Source organism: Staurois parvus, unplaced genomic scaffold (assembly GCF_062004578.1).
Source record: "Staurois parvus isolate SC_StPar_1 unplaced genomic scaffold, SC_StPar_1.0 ptg000395l, whole genome shotgun sequence".
NCBI lineage: Eukaryota > Metazoa > Chordata > Amphibia > Anura > Ranidae > Staurois > Staurois parvus.
In genome coordinates, this window is record NW_028318191.1 from 319,696 (window position 1) to 333,917 (window position 14,222).

Sequence of the window (14,222 nt, forward strand, 5' to 3'; positions counted from 1 at the left end):
CTATGACCACTGTTAGCTCTTTATTGCTAGTGTATATTTTCCCTAACTTTCTGTCTGGTGAACCATTGCCACATTGGGACATTTTTTCCCCCAAAATATATTATTATAGTTTTTCAGCTAGTATAAACAACACGTTTTCCAAAACCACACATTGCAACTTGTTACATAGTACATTGTGTATTATGGGGATACACAATATGAAAAAGAAAGGTGGGAAGCAGGTATTAGGCAAGCCATAGATGATTTGATTTTCTTTTCTGCAACCATGGTTTATAGTAAAAAAAAAATTCTCGATTCCCCCACCAACACTGACTGTGTGGGAATCTCTTCCGTAGCTGGGAGCCTCCGCAACTAGCAGAACACCGTGATTACTGCCAGCGGCGATAACTGCCAGCAATAGTTGCATGTAAAAAAAATCAACAGGTTGGCTGTAGCCAAGTCGATTGATCAATTTACTTGGCTACAACCAGCCTGCCCTTAGATGGATCAAATCCTGGCTAATCCCTGCTCAAGGAAATAGTAAAGGTATTGGCACAATACTTTTCTTCCCCCACTGGAGCAAATTATTTTTTTTGCCTTTTCCTGGATCAACTGTGGATATTGAATTGTGTACATGGAGGCGTTCTTTTTTTCTCTGTGGGTTTGACTTGTGTCTATTTTCAAACAGGCTATGTAAATAGAAAATGACAGTTGAGTAGGTTGCAGATTCTGCACAGCATTGGAAAGAAGTGCTTGAGGGTTGTTAAATCAAACAAATGACCAATTGTGGTGATTCATCCATCCTTCCAAAGGGGATAGGATTGATGGTCCTTTCCTTGGAAATTGTGTTTTTCTTTGTAAACAGAGATGCTGCCATGCCCGTTTCTATGGCAGTGTTGTTTACCCAGCCAAAAGAATGGCATAACAAGCATGCCAGAATAAACACTCTCTTATTAGAGAGCCTTCCTCTGTTTTCAGTGCCATTCATTTTTTAAAGGGCTAGTTCAGTGGTCACCAAACTGTGGCCTGGAGGCCGGATGTGGCCCTTTGCTTACCTGTATCCGGCCCTCGGGGCACTTTTCCTCCCACTTATACAATGCATTATTCCTTTCCTCTCACACACAATTGCACAATTACTGCTACTGACATCAACAATGAGGCACTATTTCTTCCATTGACACTGATGGGCACTATTCCTCCCTCTGATACCAATGATAGGGCACTATTCCTCCCACTGATACCAATGATGGGGCACTATTCCTCCAACTGATACCAATGATGGGGCACTATTCCTCCCACTGATACTAATGATGGAGCACGATTCCTCCCACTGATACCAATGATGGGGCACTATTCCTCCCACTGATACCAATGATGGGGCACTATTCCTCCCACTGATACCAATGATGGGGCACTATTCCTCCCACTGATACCAATGATGGGGCACTGTTCCTCCCACTGATACCAATGATGGGGCACTATTCCTCCCACTGATACCAATGATGGGGCACTATTCCTCCCACTGATACCAATGATGGGGCACTATTCCTCCCACTGATACCAATGATAGAGCACTATTAGTCCCACTGATACCAATGATGGGGCACTATTCCTCCCACTGATACAATAGGACACCATTCCTCAAACTGACACCAATGATGGGGCACTATTCCTCCCACTCACACCAATGATGGGGCACTATTCCTCCCACTTACACCAATGATGGGGCACTATTCCTCACACTGACACCAACAACAGGGCACTATTCCTCCCACTGATATCAATGATGCGGCATTATTCCTCCCCTTAATACCAAAGATGCATTGTTTACTCCCACTGATGCCAGGACAATTTCTACTCCCAATGGTCACACTCCGGCCCCCCGAAAGTCTGATGGACAGTAAACTTGCCCTATGTTTAGAGAGTTTGGAGGCCCCTGGTCTAGTTCATCTTTACTGCCTAAGCAGGTAAGGGGTGTCTGTAGATAAAAACAAACTGTGAAGCTCTGACTAAAATTGAATAATGCCCTTGCTATAGGTATAGACCATTTATGTACTGTACCTCATGAAGCCTGACTGGAATACTCACCATCTTCTTTCATGGATAAGTACAAAGTAATTGATCCAGAAATGGATAAGCAATGTAGATCTATTAGTAAATGTTATTGATGATTGTTAGAAAGATTGTATATGTTACTAAACATATTACTAAAGCAACCAAATGTTGCATGTATTTCTTCGATGCCAACAATATTCCCACCTGCTGATCAGTTTATTTCAGGGGCCACCTCTGAACCATTCAGTATTAACATGATCTTTATTGCTGGAAGCACAGCTTGCTCCTTTACACATGCAGGCTCCTTCTCACATAAAGGTTTACCCTCCATACACAATTTTTCGCTAAAGAATCAAATCCCCCCACTCCCTTCTGTCTTTTTTTCCTTTCCCCCCATATTTTTTCTTTTTTTTTTTGCTTTTACCTCCAGGCTGTCCTCCCTCCCTTCACCTCATCCAAGTTCATCCGCTGAATATTCAACGTGGGATTTACCGTAAATGGGCCCTGTTAAAATAATATTCCATAAAATGAAGGGTCTGAATATTCCCTTCAGAGCTAAAAGGATGGGAAACCAAATAGTCTATTGACTCGAAACTCATTTAAAGAAAGATATAATCCTCAAACCTTCCAGTGGCGCCTACCATTGCCACAATCCTATTGGTAAATCAAAAAAGATAAGGATCCATATTGCAGACTTAATCCCTTGGAACCACAGGACTAAAAAATACAGATGAAAATGGGAAAAACAATTGGTAACAACTTTGTGGGTATTAGCCAATGTCTAATACGTAGCTTGTAATTGCAGGCTAACTTTTAGTGTGTGAAGACCCACAGTAATTCTCAGGATGTCTTTTGCTGGGCAGAATTTTTTATCATTTTATATGACCTTATTTTAGACATTTTGAGAGGTACATCCCACTTGTCATTCCTATACTTTAAAAAAATTAAAACAAGAATTACATTTGGCACAGTTACATGCTCCTTCACTGGTGAATTGCTAGTCATACCAAATTAAACTTTTCCCCTAATCACTTGTTGCTTATGTCTTTTCTACAATCTCTCTAGAATACAAGGTGAAACTATTGTTAATCTTTAAATTTACAACTACCGTATGCTCCTATTCACCTCGCAGTCACTATTATGGGTTCCTAGCAAAATAAAGTTATTGGGGGCTAAACAAAACTTTATTCCAGGACCTACTGGTCCAGGAAGAGATGACGAGCTTGATTCCTCTTTCACTAATAATGTAGACCGAGATCTAAGCCTTTTGATGATCTGGGAGACTCATAAATGTGTGATCAGTTTTATTCATTAACAGTTTCAGACTGAAAAATAAATGGTCAACTCAAGTAAGCTTCTTGCTAGCCTAGATACAGGATAAGCCCTGGTTCACACTGAATGCAAGTTTGAAATCACGCTACTTCACTTGAAGTTGCGTGATTTCAAAGCTGCATGTCAGTGCAATTTTAGGTGCGACTTGCCTGACATCTGTGCGACTTCATGAACAGTTGGCTATGCAAGTTGCACCTGAAATCGCCGAAAATAGTGCAGGAACTATTTTCAAAATCAGAGTCGCACTGTTCTTCATGGTTCCATTGCCAAAAGTTGTCATGCGATTTGGAACTGTCAAATCGCATGACAAGTCGCACCGGTGTGAACTAGAGTCTTCGCACAAATAATTCCTAGAACAGTCAGTATGTGGCAAATTGCAAAACCCTGCAGGACCAATGTGACTTTTTCTATTATTCAAGAGTAAAGAACAGTCTAGCAGAAAAGAAGCAGGTTCTATATGAGTACAATAACAAACTCAGTAGGATTTTTTTAAAGCCCAAAACCTAAAAACTACATTCCTCAAACCTGAATTTATTCTCTCTTGAGAAGAGGTGATTAACCACTTCCTGTCCGGACACTTTTACCCCCTTCCTGTCCAGGACAATTTTCAGCTTTCAGCGCTATCACACTTTGAATGACAATTGCGCGGTCATGCAATACTGTACCCATATGAATTTTTTACCATTTTTTTGAGACAGATAAAGCTTTATTTTGGTGGTATTTATTCACCGCTGGGATTTTTATTTTTTTTACTATGTAAATGAAAAAGTCCAAAAATTTTGAAAAAAAGTGTTTTATTTTAAACTTTTGCAAAAATATAATATTTCATCATAAATCTTGGTCAAAATTTATTCTGTTATTTTTTTAGTAAAAAAAAAAATCCAAATTAGTTTATAACCAAAAATTATAATTTTTAAACATTTTTTTTTACATTTTTATTTTATTTTTTTATATTATTATTTTTTATTTTTATTTTTTTTTTTACATACTGTCACCCTAGCAGTACAGTGTCACCATGGTGACACTGTACTACTTGTGGGGGGTGATGAAGATTTTTTTTTTTTACACTGATTGCTTTTACACCCATATAGGATGTAAAAGCAATCATTTCTCTTTCTCTGTCTGCATTCTTGCAGTCATTAAGAAGTATTGAGTGAGCTGTGATTGGTCACAGCTTGTCACATGGTACAAGGCTGTTGTGAATAGCCTTGTACCATGTGACACATAGTAAGCAATGATGTCACAAGTGACATCTTGCTTACTACTTTGCATGTGATCACTGATTGGCCAATCAGTGATCACATGATCGGGACCTCGTACAGAGGTCCCGTCTGACGATCGGTGTTTCACTGTCCGGAGGACACAGCGGGCACCGGATTGCGGTGCTGCGCGCCCCCAGGGAGCGCGCACAGCTAGAAAAGGCGGGTGCCGTTTCTGAACGGCAACCCGCCCCTGGACTGCCACCGCCCTGCCGTTTATAAACAGCAGGCGGACGGCAAGGGGTTAAGGGGGGATATGATGAACATGTATAAATATATCAGTGGTTCATATAGTGAACTAGGTGTAGAGCTATTCACCCTGAGGTCATCACAGAGAACAAGGGGGCACTCTTTATGTCTGAAGGAAAAGAAATTTAATCTCTGAACATGGAAAGGTTTCTTCACAGTGAGAGCTGTGAAAATGTGGAATAGACCCTCTCAAATGTGGATTGCTTTAAAAAAGGCCTGGATTATTTCTTAGATACACAGAAGATAACTGGATACTAACATTTATAGATAACGTTGATGCAGAGAATATCCGATTTCTTCTCGGGGATCAGGAAGGAATTTTTTCCCTGCAGGAGCAAATTGTATCAAGCTTTGCTCGGTTTTTTTTTTGCCTTCCTCTGGATCAATTGTGGGTATAGGATTGTAACTTTTTTTTTTTTTTTAATGGTTGAACTGGATGGACTTTTGTCTTTTTTTCAGCCAGACTAACTATATAACTATAACTCAAAAGGGTCCAAGCTTATTACCTTTTCAGAGAAAGAAACAGAATTTTGGAACTGTATAATAAAAACTTAACAACTTTTCAGCTTTAGAAAGCACAGGATTTAGGCCTTCCACAATGTTTCCTGAAGAAGCTGCAGTCACTTATTAAGGCAGATCTTAAAGTAGTTCTAAAGCCTAAAGGTTTTCTCCCTTAATGCATTCTGTGCATCAAGGTAAAAAACCTACTGTTGCAGAAGATCCCTCCAGCCCTCCCTACCCCTGTACTTACCTGAGCCCGATCTTGATCCAGCTGTGTGCACAAGAGCAGCATCTCTCCTGACATTGTCCCTCTTCACTGGGCATATTGATAGTGGGGGGCAGGGCGTCAAATCCAATTATGGGGGGGGGCTGAGCCACTTGTCTGTGTCAACAGACAGTGTGGCTCGAGAACAAGCCCACAGGTGTACCCCCATAGCAAGCTGCTTCATATGTGGGAAATCAGCATGGGGGATTAGCCAGGAAAGCCAGCGGGGGACCCAAGAAGAAGAGGATTGGGGCTGCTCTGTGCAAAACTATTGCAGAGTAGGTAAGTAGCTTTAATATAACTTTAAAGTGCATGTAAACCATAGCAATGAATTTGAGGAAATGCTGTATTTTGGTCTGTTGAAGATAGCATTTTGTTGTATCTGTTTAATAAATGCAAGCAAATACCTGTTAAGCCTGCCGGAAAACTAGAAAGCTTGTAACTCCCTGTGCAATCTGCCTCCGCTGCAATGAAATCTTAAGCAGTGTCATCAGCTCTGCTCAGTTTTTGTCTGTGAACTACAGAACACCTCCCCCTATGATATGGCAGTTAAGTGAGGGTTAGGTGTTGTTTTCCAGATCAGGAGTGAACAGCCAGTGAAAGTAATGTTTTACAATCGATGAAATACAGTAAGTGAGCATTGACCCTCTATGTTGCTGACAGGATCAACAGGTGAAAATTAAAGAAAAAAACCCTGACAAAAGAGAATAAATGCAGCCACCATATCTACCAGTAAGCTGCAATATATTACAGTTTGTTTTTGGGCAGGATCAACAGGTATTTTGTAAAAAATGGTAGCAGTATAAATTCACTTTCTTTACTTTCATCTGCCCCAATACTTATGGAAGGAGCTGGCTTTGTAGAGACCCAGTGGTGGATTGATTACTTGTAGCATGGGCCCTGAGCTATTTTCAATTCATGGGCTCCTCCAGTTTAATGCAAGCATGCGTAAGGGTCAGGGTAGACAGACATTTATGTTTTGCTTCTGACGTAAATGATTTCTGAATGATCTGGAACACAAGGATTTAAATTTTGATTTGGATCTCAAGTAATTAGTACTCATGATGGTGGCAGATCATACCAAAGTAATTCATCAAGGTACGAGAAGTGTGTATATGAAATGTGTATGATCAGATTGTTTTAAAGCAATTTTTTTGAATAATATGAAAACTACTAATGCTAATCACCTTCTGTCTGAAGACTTGCAAAGTTGCAATTAACAGTAAACAGCAATAAAGTGTGGAACATTTTAGCATCCCCACAGACCTCTGGGTTTAGGACCCCAGGCAGCTGCCTATTCTGCCCTTAAAATCATTGGTCACTGGAAAGGCCTTTCACTTTATCAGCATTTGCATTCTGTGGAATTGTGTAAACCTTACAATCTGTCAGTGTTCACTTTATGTAGAATTAGCTTGTTTCAGTAAGCAGTCATCTGGCTCCCTCAGCTGGTAAGAAATAATGATTACATTGACCAATTATACTGCATTCTCATACACTGTGAATGCTTTTCTTTCTGTACTAATCCCATTTTGGAGACCTGCCAGTCTATTCCCATGATTCTCCAGGAGGGATTACAGGTTTCCTGAGCTGGTTGAAAGTCTATGAGAAGAAGACAGTCTTGTGGTATGACTCTACATAGGGAGGCGTCAGGGAAAAAAAAATAAAAACCTCCTTACTGTGTAACAGAATGGGAAGACAGATGAGGATGTGTATCTTACCAGGTCCGTGGTTACTTGACTACTGTTCACTGGTTGATAGAACATTGACCTAACAGGAAAAGAGGGGTATGGTACACATACTGGTGAGTTTCTTGGCAAAAAAAAAAAAATTTTTGAAACCTAATTTTTTTATTCTGCAAATCATTATTCAACCAACTTCCTTAATGGTAGAAGTTACAGGTATTTGAACTATCCATAGACACAGCAGTTGATAACTTATTATGTTAATTGTATTTCCGTGTTTCAGAATCCAGAACATTGATAACACTGTAACCCATGCACCACTTTGAACACATAACAATGTATCATTTCTAGGGTATAAGGATAAACATCAGTATTACTTCGTAGTTATGTTATCAAACATTACTTTCTTTACAAGTATTGGGAATGGTTGATTTATGTAGTTGTTAAGTTGGCTGCATTCTAAGTATTTACTGTGGCAGTGCAATAAACATGACAACACCTCACCTTAACAGCTCTTTTTAAACACGGCAACACTTTAAACATACCAGCTGTCTGCCACCATGAAAACACATATACAAATGTCCTAATGTGCCTGCGTACTTATCATATTACTTTTCTTCAACTTGACAGCAGTATTAAAATTGGCAGAACTCAGGTAGCATGCCTGTTGCTCATGTAGAATATGTTTTTATTGCAGCAACATATGTATAGTTAAATTAAGTTTCTCAATAGGATTTTCATATTTGGATGTACTAAACAAACCTTCTGTTGTTGCAAAGCAGTTTTGTTACTTATCTAAAATTCAATTTATCTACATTGCTTTCTACAATACTCTGGGTGTTGAAGAGAAAATGTTGTTTTTATGTTTGTTACATGAAAGTGAGCATCATGATGCACATGGTTGAACTAGATGGACTTGTGTCTTTTTTCAGCTAGGCTAACTATGTAACTATATGTAACTATGTCATAATAGTGTTCAAAAATTGTATTAAACCCTATTTCTATGTGCACATTGTAATTATATATTTATGAACATAGTAAAACAACATTTGCTTATTACATATGCAGGATCTGTTTCTTGCTTTGTTGTGTTACACGATGGTTGTGCCTTACTGTTTTCCTCTGTAACTCTAGCCATAGGCAGACCAGATGTCTCCTTGAGAACAATGGGTGGGAAGACTATGAGTTAGCAGCAGCACTGGGTCTTTTTAAGCTGGTCATAGATGGCTTAAAATTCGGCCAGTTCAGCTGGGACTAGTTAAATTTTGATCTATCTTTGGGTGTTCCTGTTAAAGAGAAGTTGATCTAAGGATCAACTCCTCATTTTGTTCAATCAGCAGCTACAGCAAATCCGAGGAGTCCCCACTGTCAGACTACAATAGCACAGCGAGGAGGATTCCCCCATCCAATTCACGTGTGTGGATGGGGGTATCCGCTCTTTTGCTTTCAATCAGCCCATTGACTGTTCAAAAGAAAAAAGAAGCTCCATGTATGACCATCTTTATTTATGTCAGTTGCTCAACATGCTGAAGCTGCACATGCATTAAACACTTTTCTTACTTCTTTAAGAAAAGGGGGTGATTAGCTAAGTTGCATACTTCTAGAAAATGCTTCTAACATTGGCAGTGCTTAATTTGAGGGGTCCCCTAGGAGTCACATTGAGGCCAAGAGTCACACCGGGCCATCAGATCAAGACAGTCTTAAAGTGTCACTAAAGCCACATCATAAAAATCTATCGATAAATGCTGTATCACATGCTTTTCATACTCATTCATTCACTATGGGATTCATTTTCTGTATTCTGCATAAAACCTGGTTGATCCTGCTTTTCTCTATCTCCCCCTTCTGTCCATGTCCCCAAGGTAGTTGGGGATTTTGCAGAGCAGTGTTGGCAGCTATTGCACATGCTCAATTTTCAGTTTATTTCTACCCTAAGCATTTTCTCCCTATCACATCTCAGCAACCCATATGACTATAGAGTCACACATGTGGACGTGCTGTATACACAGTGGCAAATGACAGGTTACTCCCTCCCTCCTCCTTAACCACTTGCCCTCCAGAGATTTACCCCCCTTCCTGACAGGCCATTTTTTTTTATACAGCGCTACGTTATTTTAACTGACAATTGCGAGGTCATGCAACGCTGCACCCAAATTAAATTAACTTCCTTTTTTTCCGACAAATAGAGCTTTCCTTCAGTGGTATTTGATCACCTGTTTGTTTTTTGATTTTTTTTTCACAATAAACAAAGAAAAGCTACAATGTTGAGAAAACTACATTTTTGAATTTTTGCTATTAAACATGTCCAGTAAAACAATTTTAAAAATCTAATTTTGTCATAAATGTAGGCCAAAATGTATTCTGCTATATGTCTTTGCTAACAAAAAAATCCCAATACATGTAAATTAATTGGTGTTTTAGTGTTTACGAATGGCGGTATATATATTGGATTTTTTTTTTACTAGTAATGCTGGCAATCAGCAGCTTATAGCAGAACTGCGGCGGGCATTCTGACACTGGGGGGAACTGACTTGGTGTCACTGACATCCCCAGTAACACCAATACAGTGATCAGTGCTAATGAAAAGCACTGACACTGTACTAATGACACTGGGCAGGAAGGGGTTAAATCTGGGGCGATCGAAGGGGTTAACTGTTTTCTGTTTTACTATGGGGGCTGTGTGTATTTCACTGTAAGCACACTGCTTTGGCTGGCTCTGCTATGCAGAGCCATAAAAAGCAGTGTGCAAGAGCTGACAGAGGAGAGATCTGTATTGATCTGTCCCCCGTCAGAAATCCTCAGAGATCGCCGGGTGCCAGCGGGGAATCACCGGCCAGGACCCAGTGATTAACAGCCGAGGCCGCAAATGGCGGTGTGGGTAGGGCGCACGTGCACTGCAAAATCATATATATATATATATATATATATATATACAGTCATGGCCGAAATTGTTGGCACCCTTGATATTTTTCCTGAAAATCAAGTATTTCACACAAAAAAGGTATTGCATTAACACATGTTTTGCTATACACATGTTTATTCCCTTTGTATGTATTGGAACAAATATAAAACAGAGGCAGAAAAGCAAATATGACATAATGTCACACAAAACCCCAAAAATGGGCTGGACAAAAGTATTGGCACCCTTAACTTAATATTTGGTTGCACACCCTTTGGAAAACATAACTGAAATCAGTCGCTTCCTATAACCATCAATAAGCTTCTGACACCTCTCACCCGGAATTTTGGACCACTCTTCCTTTGCAAACAGCTCCAGGTCTCTCTTATTGGAAGGACACCTTTTCCCAACAGCAATTTTAAGATCTCTCCACAGGTGTTCAATGGGATTTAGATCTGGGCTCATTGCTGGCCACTTCAGAACTCTCCAGCGCTTCTTTGCCATCCATTTCTGAGTGCTTTTTGACGTATGTTTGGGGTCATTGTCCTGCTGGAAGACCCAGGATCTTGGACGCAAACCCAGCTTTCTGACACTGGGCCCTACAGTGCGACCCAAAATCCTTTGGTAATCCTCAGATTTCATGATGCCTTGCACACAGTCAAGGCACCCAGTGCCAGAGGCAGCAAAACAACCCCAAAACATCATTGAACCTCCACCATATTTTACCGTAGGTACTGTGTTTTGTTCTTTGTAGGCCTCATTCCGTTTTCGGTAAACAGTAGAATGATGTGCTTTACCGAAAAGCTCTATCTTGGTCTCATCTGTCCACAAGACGTTTTCCCAGAAGGCTTTTGGCTTACTCAAGTACATTTTGGCAAACTGTAGTCTTGCTTTTTTATGTCTCTGTGTCAGCAGTGGGGTCCTCCTGGGTCTCCTGCCATAGCGTTTCATTTCATTTAAATGTCGACGGATAGTTCGCGCTGACACTGATGCTCCCTGAGCCTGCAGGACAGCTTGAATGTCTTTGGAACATGTTTGGGGCTGCTTATCCACCATCCGGACTATTCTGCGTTGCAATCTTTCATCAATTTTCCTCATCCGTCCACGACCAGGGAGATTAGCTACAGTGCCATGGGTTGCAAACTTCTTGATAATGTTGCGCACTGTGGACAAAGGCAAATCTAGTTCTCTGGAGATGGACTTGTAACCTTGAGATTGTTGATATTTTGCCACAATTTTGGTTCTCAGGTCCTCAGACAGTTCTCGTCTCCTCTTTCTGTTGTCCATGCTTAGTGTGGCACAGACAGACACACAATGCAAAGGTTAAGTGAACGTCTCTCCTTTTTATCTGCTTTCAGGTGTGATTTCTATATTGCCCACACCTGTTACTTGCCCCAGGTGAGTTTACAGGAGCATCACATGCTTGTAACATTCTTATTTATCCGCAGTTGTGAAAGGGTGCCAATACTTTTGTCCAGCCCATTTTTGGAGGTTTGTGTGACATTATGTCGAATTTGCTTTCTTTCCTCCCTTTTTTTGTTTTGTCCCAATACACACAAAGGGAATAAACATGTGTATAGCAAAACATGTGTTAATGCAATACGTTTCGTGAGAAATACATGATTTCCTGGAGAAATATCAAGGGTGCCAACAATTTCGGCCATGACTGTATATATATATATATGTACGTGATTGTGCTCACCCGTGCTGCCCTGTAGCAGTATTTCTGCTATAGGGCGGTGCAGAAGCTGTTAGTGCCTGCCCACAAACCAACTAAACACAATAGAGGTAGGATATTACATCTTGATTGATGGAGGCTTTACCCCCCTGTTAATCTACTTCACAGACTGGAAGAACATGACTCAGCCTGTGACTGGCAAAAATCTGCCCACACTTTATTATTTCCAAAAAATAATAAAGATTTGATTTCAAATATATATTCGTATGATGATTCAAAACAGATTATTGATATTAATAATTTATTTTAACTCTATCCCAAAGACTTGTTTTTTATTTTGAACATGTGACCAGCAGCAGGGGAGTAGAAGCTCCTCCTGCTTATGTTTCCCTGCAGACAGGCTGAGAAAGAGCTGGGTCATGTGACAGCTGTATATCAATTAGGAAAAAGGTACTTAGGTTTTTTTTCTATTATTATTAAAATATTTACAGAGCCATCTTCCCCATACTGAAAGAGAAGGGATAATGTCAATTAAGCAGTGTGTGTTTAGTATCACTTTAAGTGCAAGTTTGTCAGTCACAGTCTCAGCAGTTGTTGACCAGGTAGACCAGAGCAATTGCTGTAAAAATAGGTAGCTCCTAGTGAATGAATCTTCAAATCTGTACATGTAACACAATAACATACAGTCTATCCAGTACAGCAACCATTTTAAAAAACAAACAAAACAGAACAGCAAGTTAAAGTAGTATTAAATACATAACTTTTTTTTCCTTTTGGAAAAACCCTACCAGGGTTTTTTGCCATCTGTGTCCCATTTGAGAGATTCCCCTTCACTTCCATTTCTTTCCACAACTTCCTGGATTCCCTGCATGCTTTTCTTCTGCTGTTTACATTCAGTTTATAAAGACTACATATCACATGGTATCTTCCTACCTGCAAGCAGTGATTCCTGTGCTGACTTCACCTCCTGAAACTCCTCCTCTTAGCACCTCTGTAGTTCAGAACGCAGGCTCTGTGAAATGTGTGACACAGCAGTGTCTACGTACAGGCCATAGTGAATACAAATGTCACACTATGCAGATTAATAAGAATAGGCCTCGAAAATTTTGAAATTCATTGTGGACACTGTATCTGGAATGTGGAAACAATATATGATCTTACATTTTGAACATAGAAATACTTTAATTAAAACATCATATAAAGTGAAACATACAGTGGGTATAGAAAAGAATCACCCCCCTTTAAAATAATCACATTTTGTTGCTTTGCAGCCTGAATTGAAGACAGACACCATTTTTGTTTTATCCAGCTGTATTTACTCAGTGAAACATGAAAGATAAAACACCAACATGTCAGAAACAAATAAAAATTCAAAAACAGAATTGCGGAGTTGGAAAAAGGATCACCCCCTTGTGTCAGTAATTTGTTGAACCACCTTTTTGCTTTAATTCCAGCCTTTAGTCTGTTGGAATATGTCTCTACTAGCTTTGCACACCTAGGCTTTGCAATATTTTCCCACTCTTCTTTGCAGAACTGCTCAAGTTCAGTTAAATTTGATGGTGACCATTTGTGGACTGCTGTATTCAAGTCATCCCACTGATTTTCAATGGGGTTTAAGTCTGGGCTCTGACTAGGCCATGCAAGAACATTCACTTTTTTCTCCTTCAACCACTGTGTGGTCATTTTTACTGTGTGATTTGGGTCATTGTCATGTTGGAAGGTAAACCTTATTCCCATTGACAACTTTCTAGCAGAGGGCAGCAGATTTTCCTCAAATGTTTGAGTGTATTTAACCCCATCCATTTTTCCTTCTATTATGCAGAGAAATACCCCCATAAGAGAATATTACCACCTCCATGCTTTACTGTAGGAATGGTGTTATTTGAATGGTGAGCTGTGTTGGATTTCTGCCAGACATATTGTTTAGTGTTGAGGCCAAATAATTCCATTTTAGTCTCATCTGACCATAACACCTTTTTCCATGTGGCCTCAGAACCTTCAAGGTGCGTTTTGGCAAAGCTCTATCGTGACTGCATGTGGTCTTTCTTGAGGAGTGGCTTTTTTCTTACAAGCCACATTTGTGTAAAATTTGTGATATTGTTGTCACATGCATACAATGACCGCTCTTTCTCATACATTTCTGCAGCTGCTTCAGAGTTGCTGTAGGCCTCTTGGTAGCCTCTCTAACCAGTTTTCTCCTTGCTCTTTCATCCAGTTTGGAGGGTCTGTGTTGTAACAATTATCTTCCACTTCACCTTCCACTGACTGTTTGCTTCAGGAACTGAAATGCTCCAGGAAAGCTTGTTTCATGCTGAGCTAATTA

The 14,222-nt window shown here is 40.0% G+C and overlaps 1 protein-coding gene across 4 annotated transcripts in view; it reads left to right on the plus strand.

Moving 5' to 3' along the window:
• Positions 1 to 14,222, plus strand: part of TMCC2 (transmembrane and coiled-coil domain family 2) — a 127,175-nt gene that overhangs the window by 32,895 nt on the left and 80,058 nt on the right. Inside the window, exon 1 of one of the 4 annotated variants that reach the window (XM_089686349.1) lies at positions 7,231 to 7,441. The exons of the other annotated variants lie outside the window; for them this stretch is intronic. Coding sequence (XP_089542475.1) covers positions 7,427 to 7,441 — 15 coding nt within the window. The 5' untranslated portion in view covers positions 7,231 to 7,426. Of the gene's footprint in view, positions 1 to 7,230; positions 7,442 to 14,222 lie in introns of those variants that run through there. 4 annotated transcript variants of the gene reach the window in all.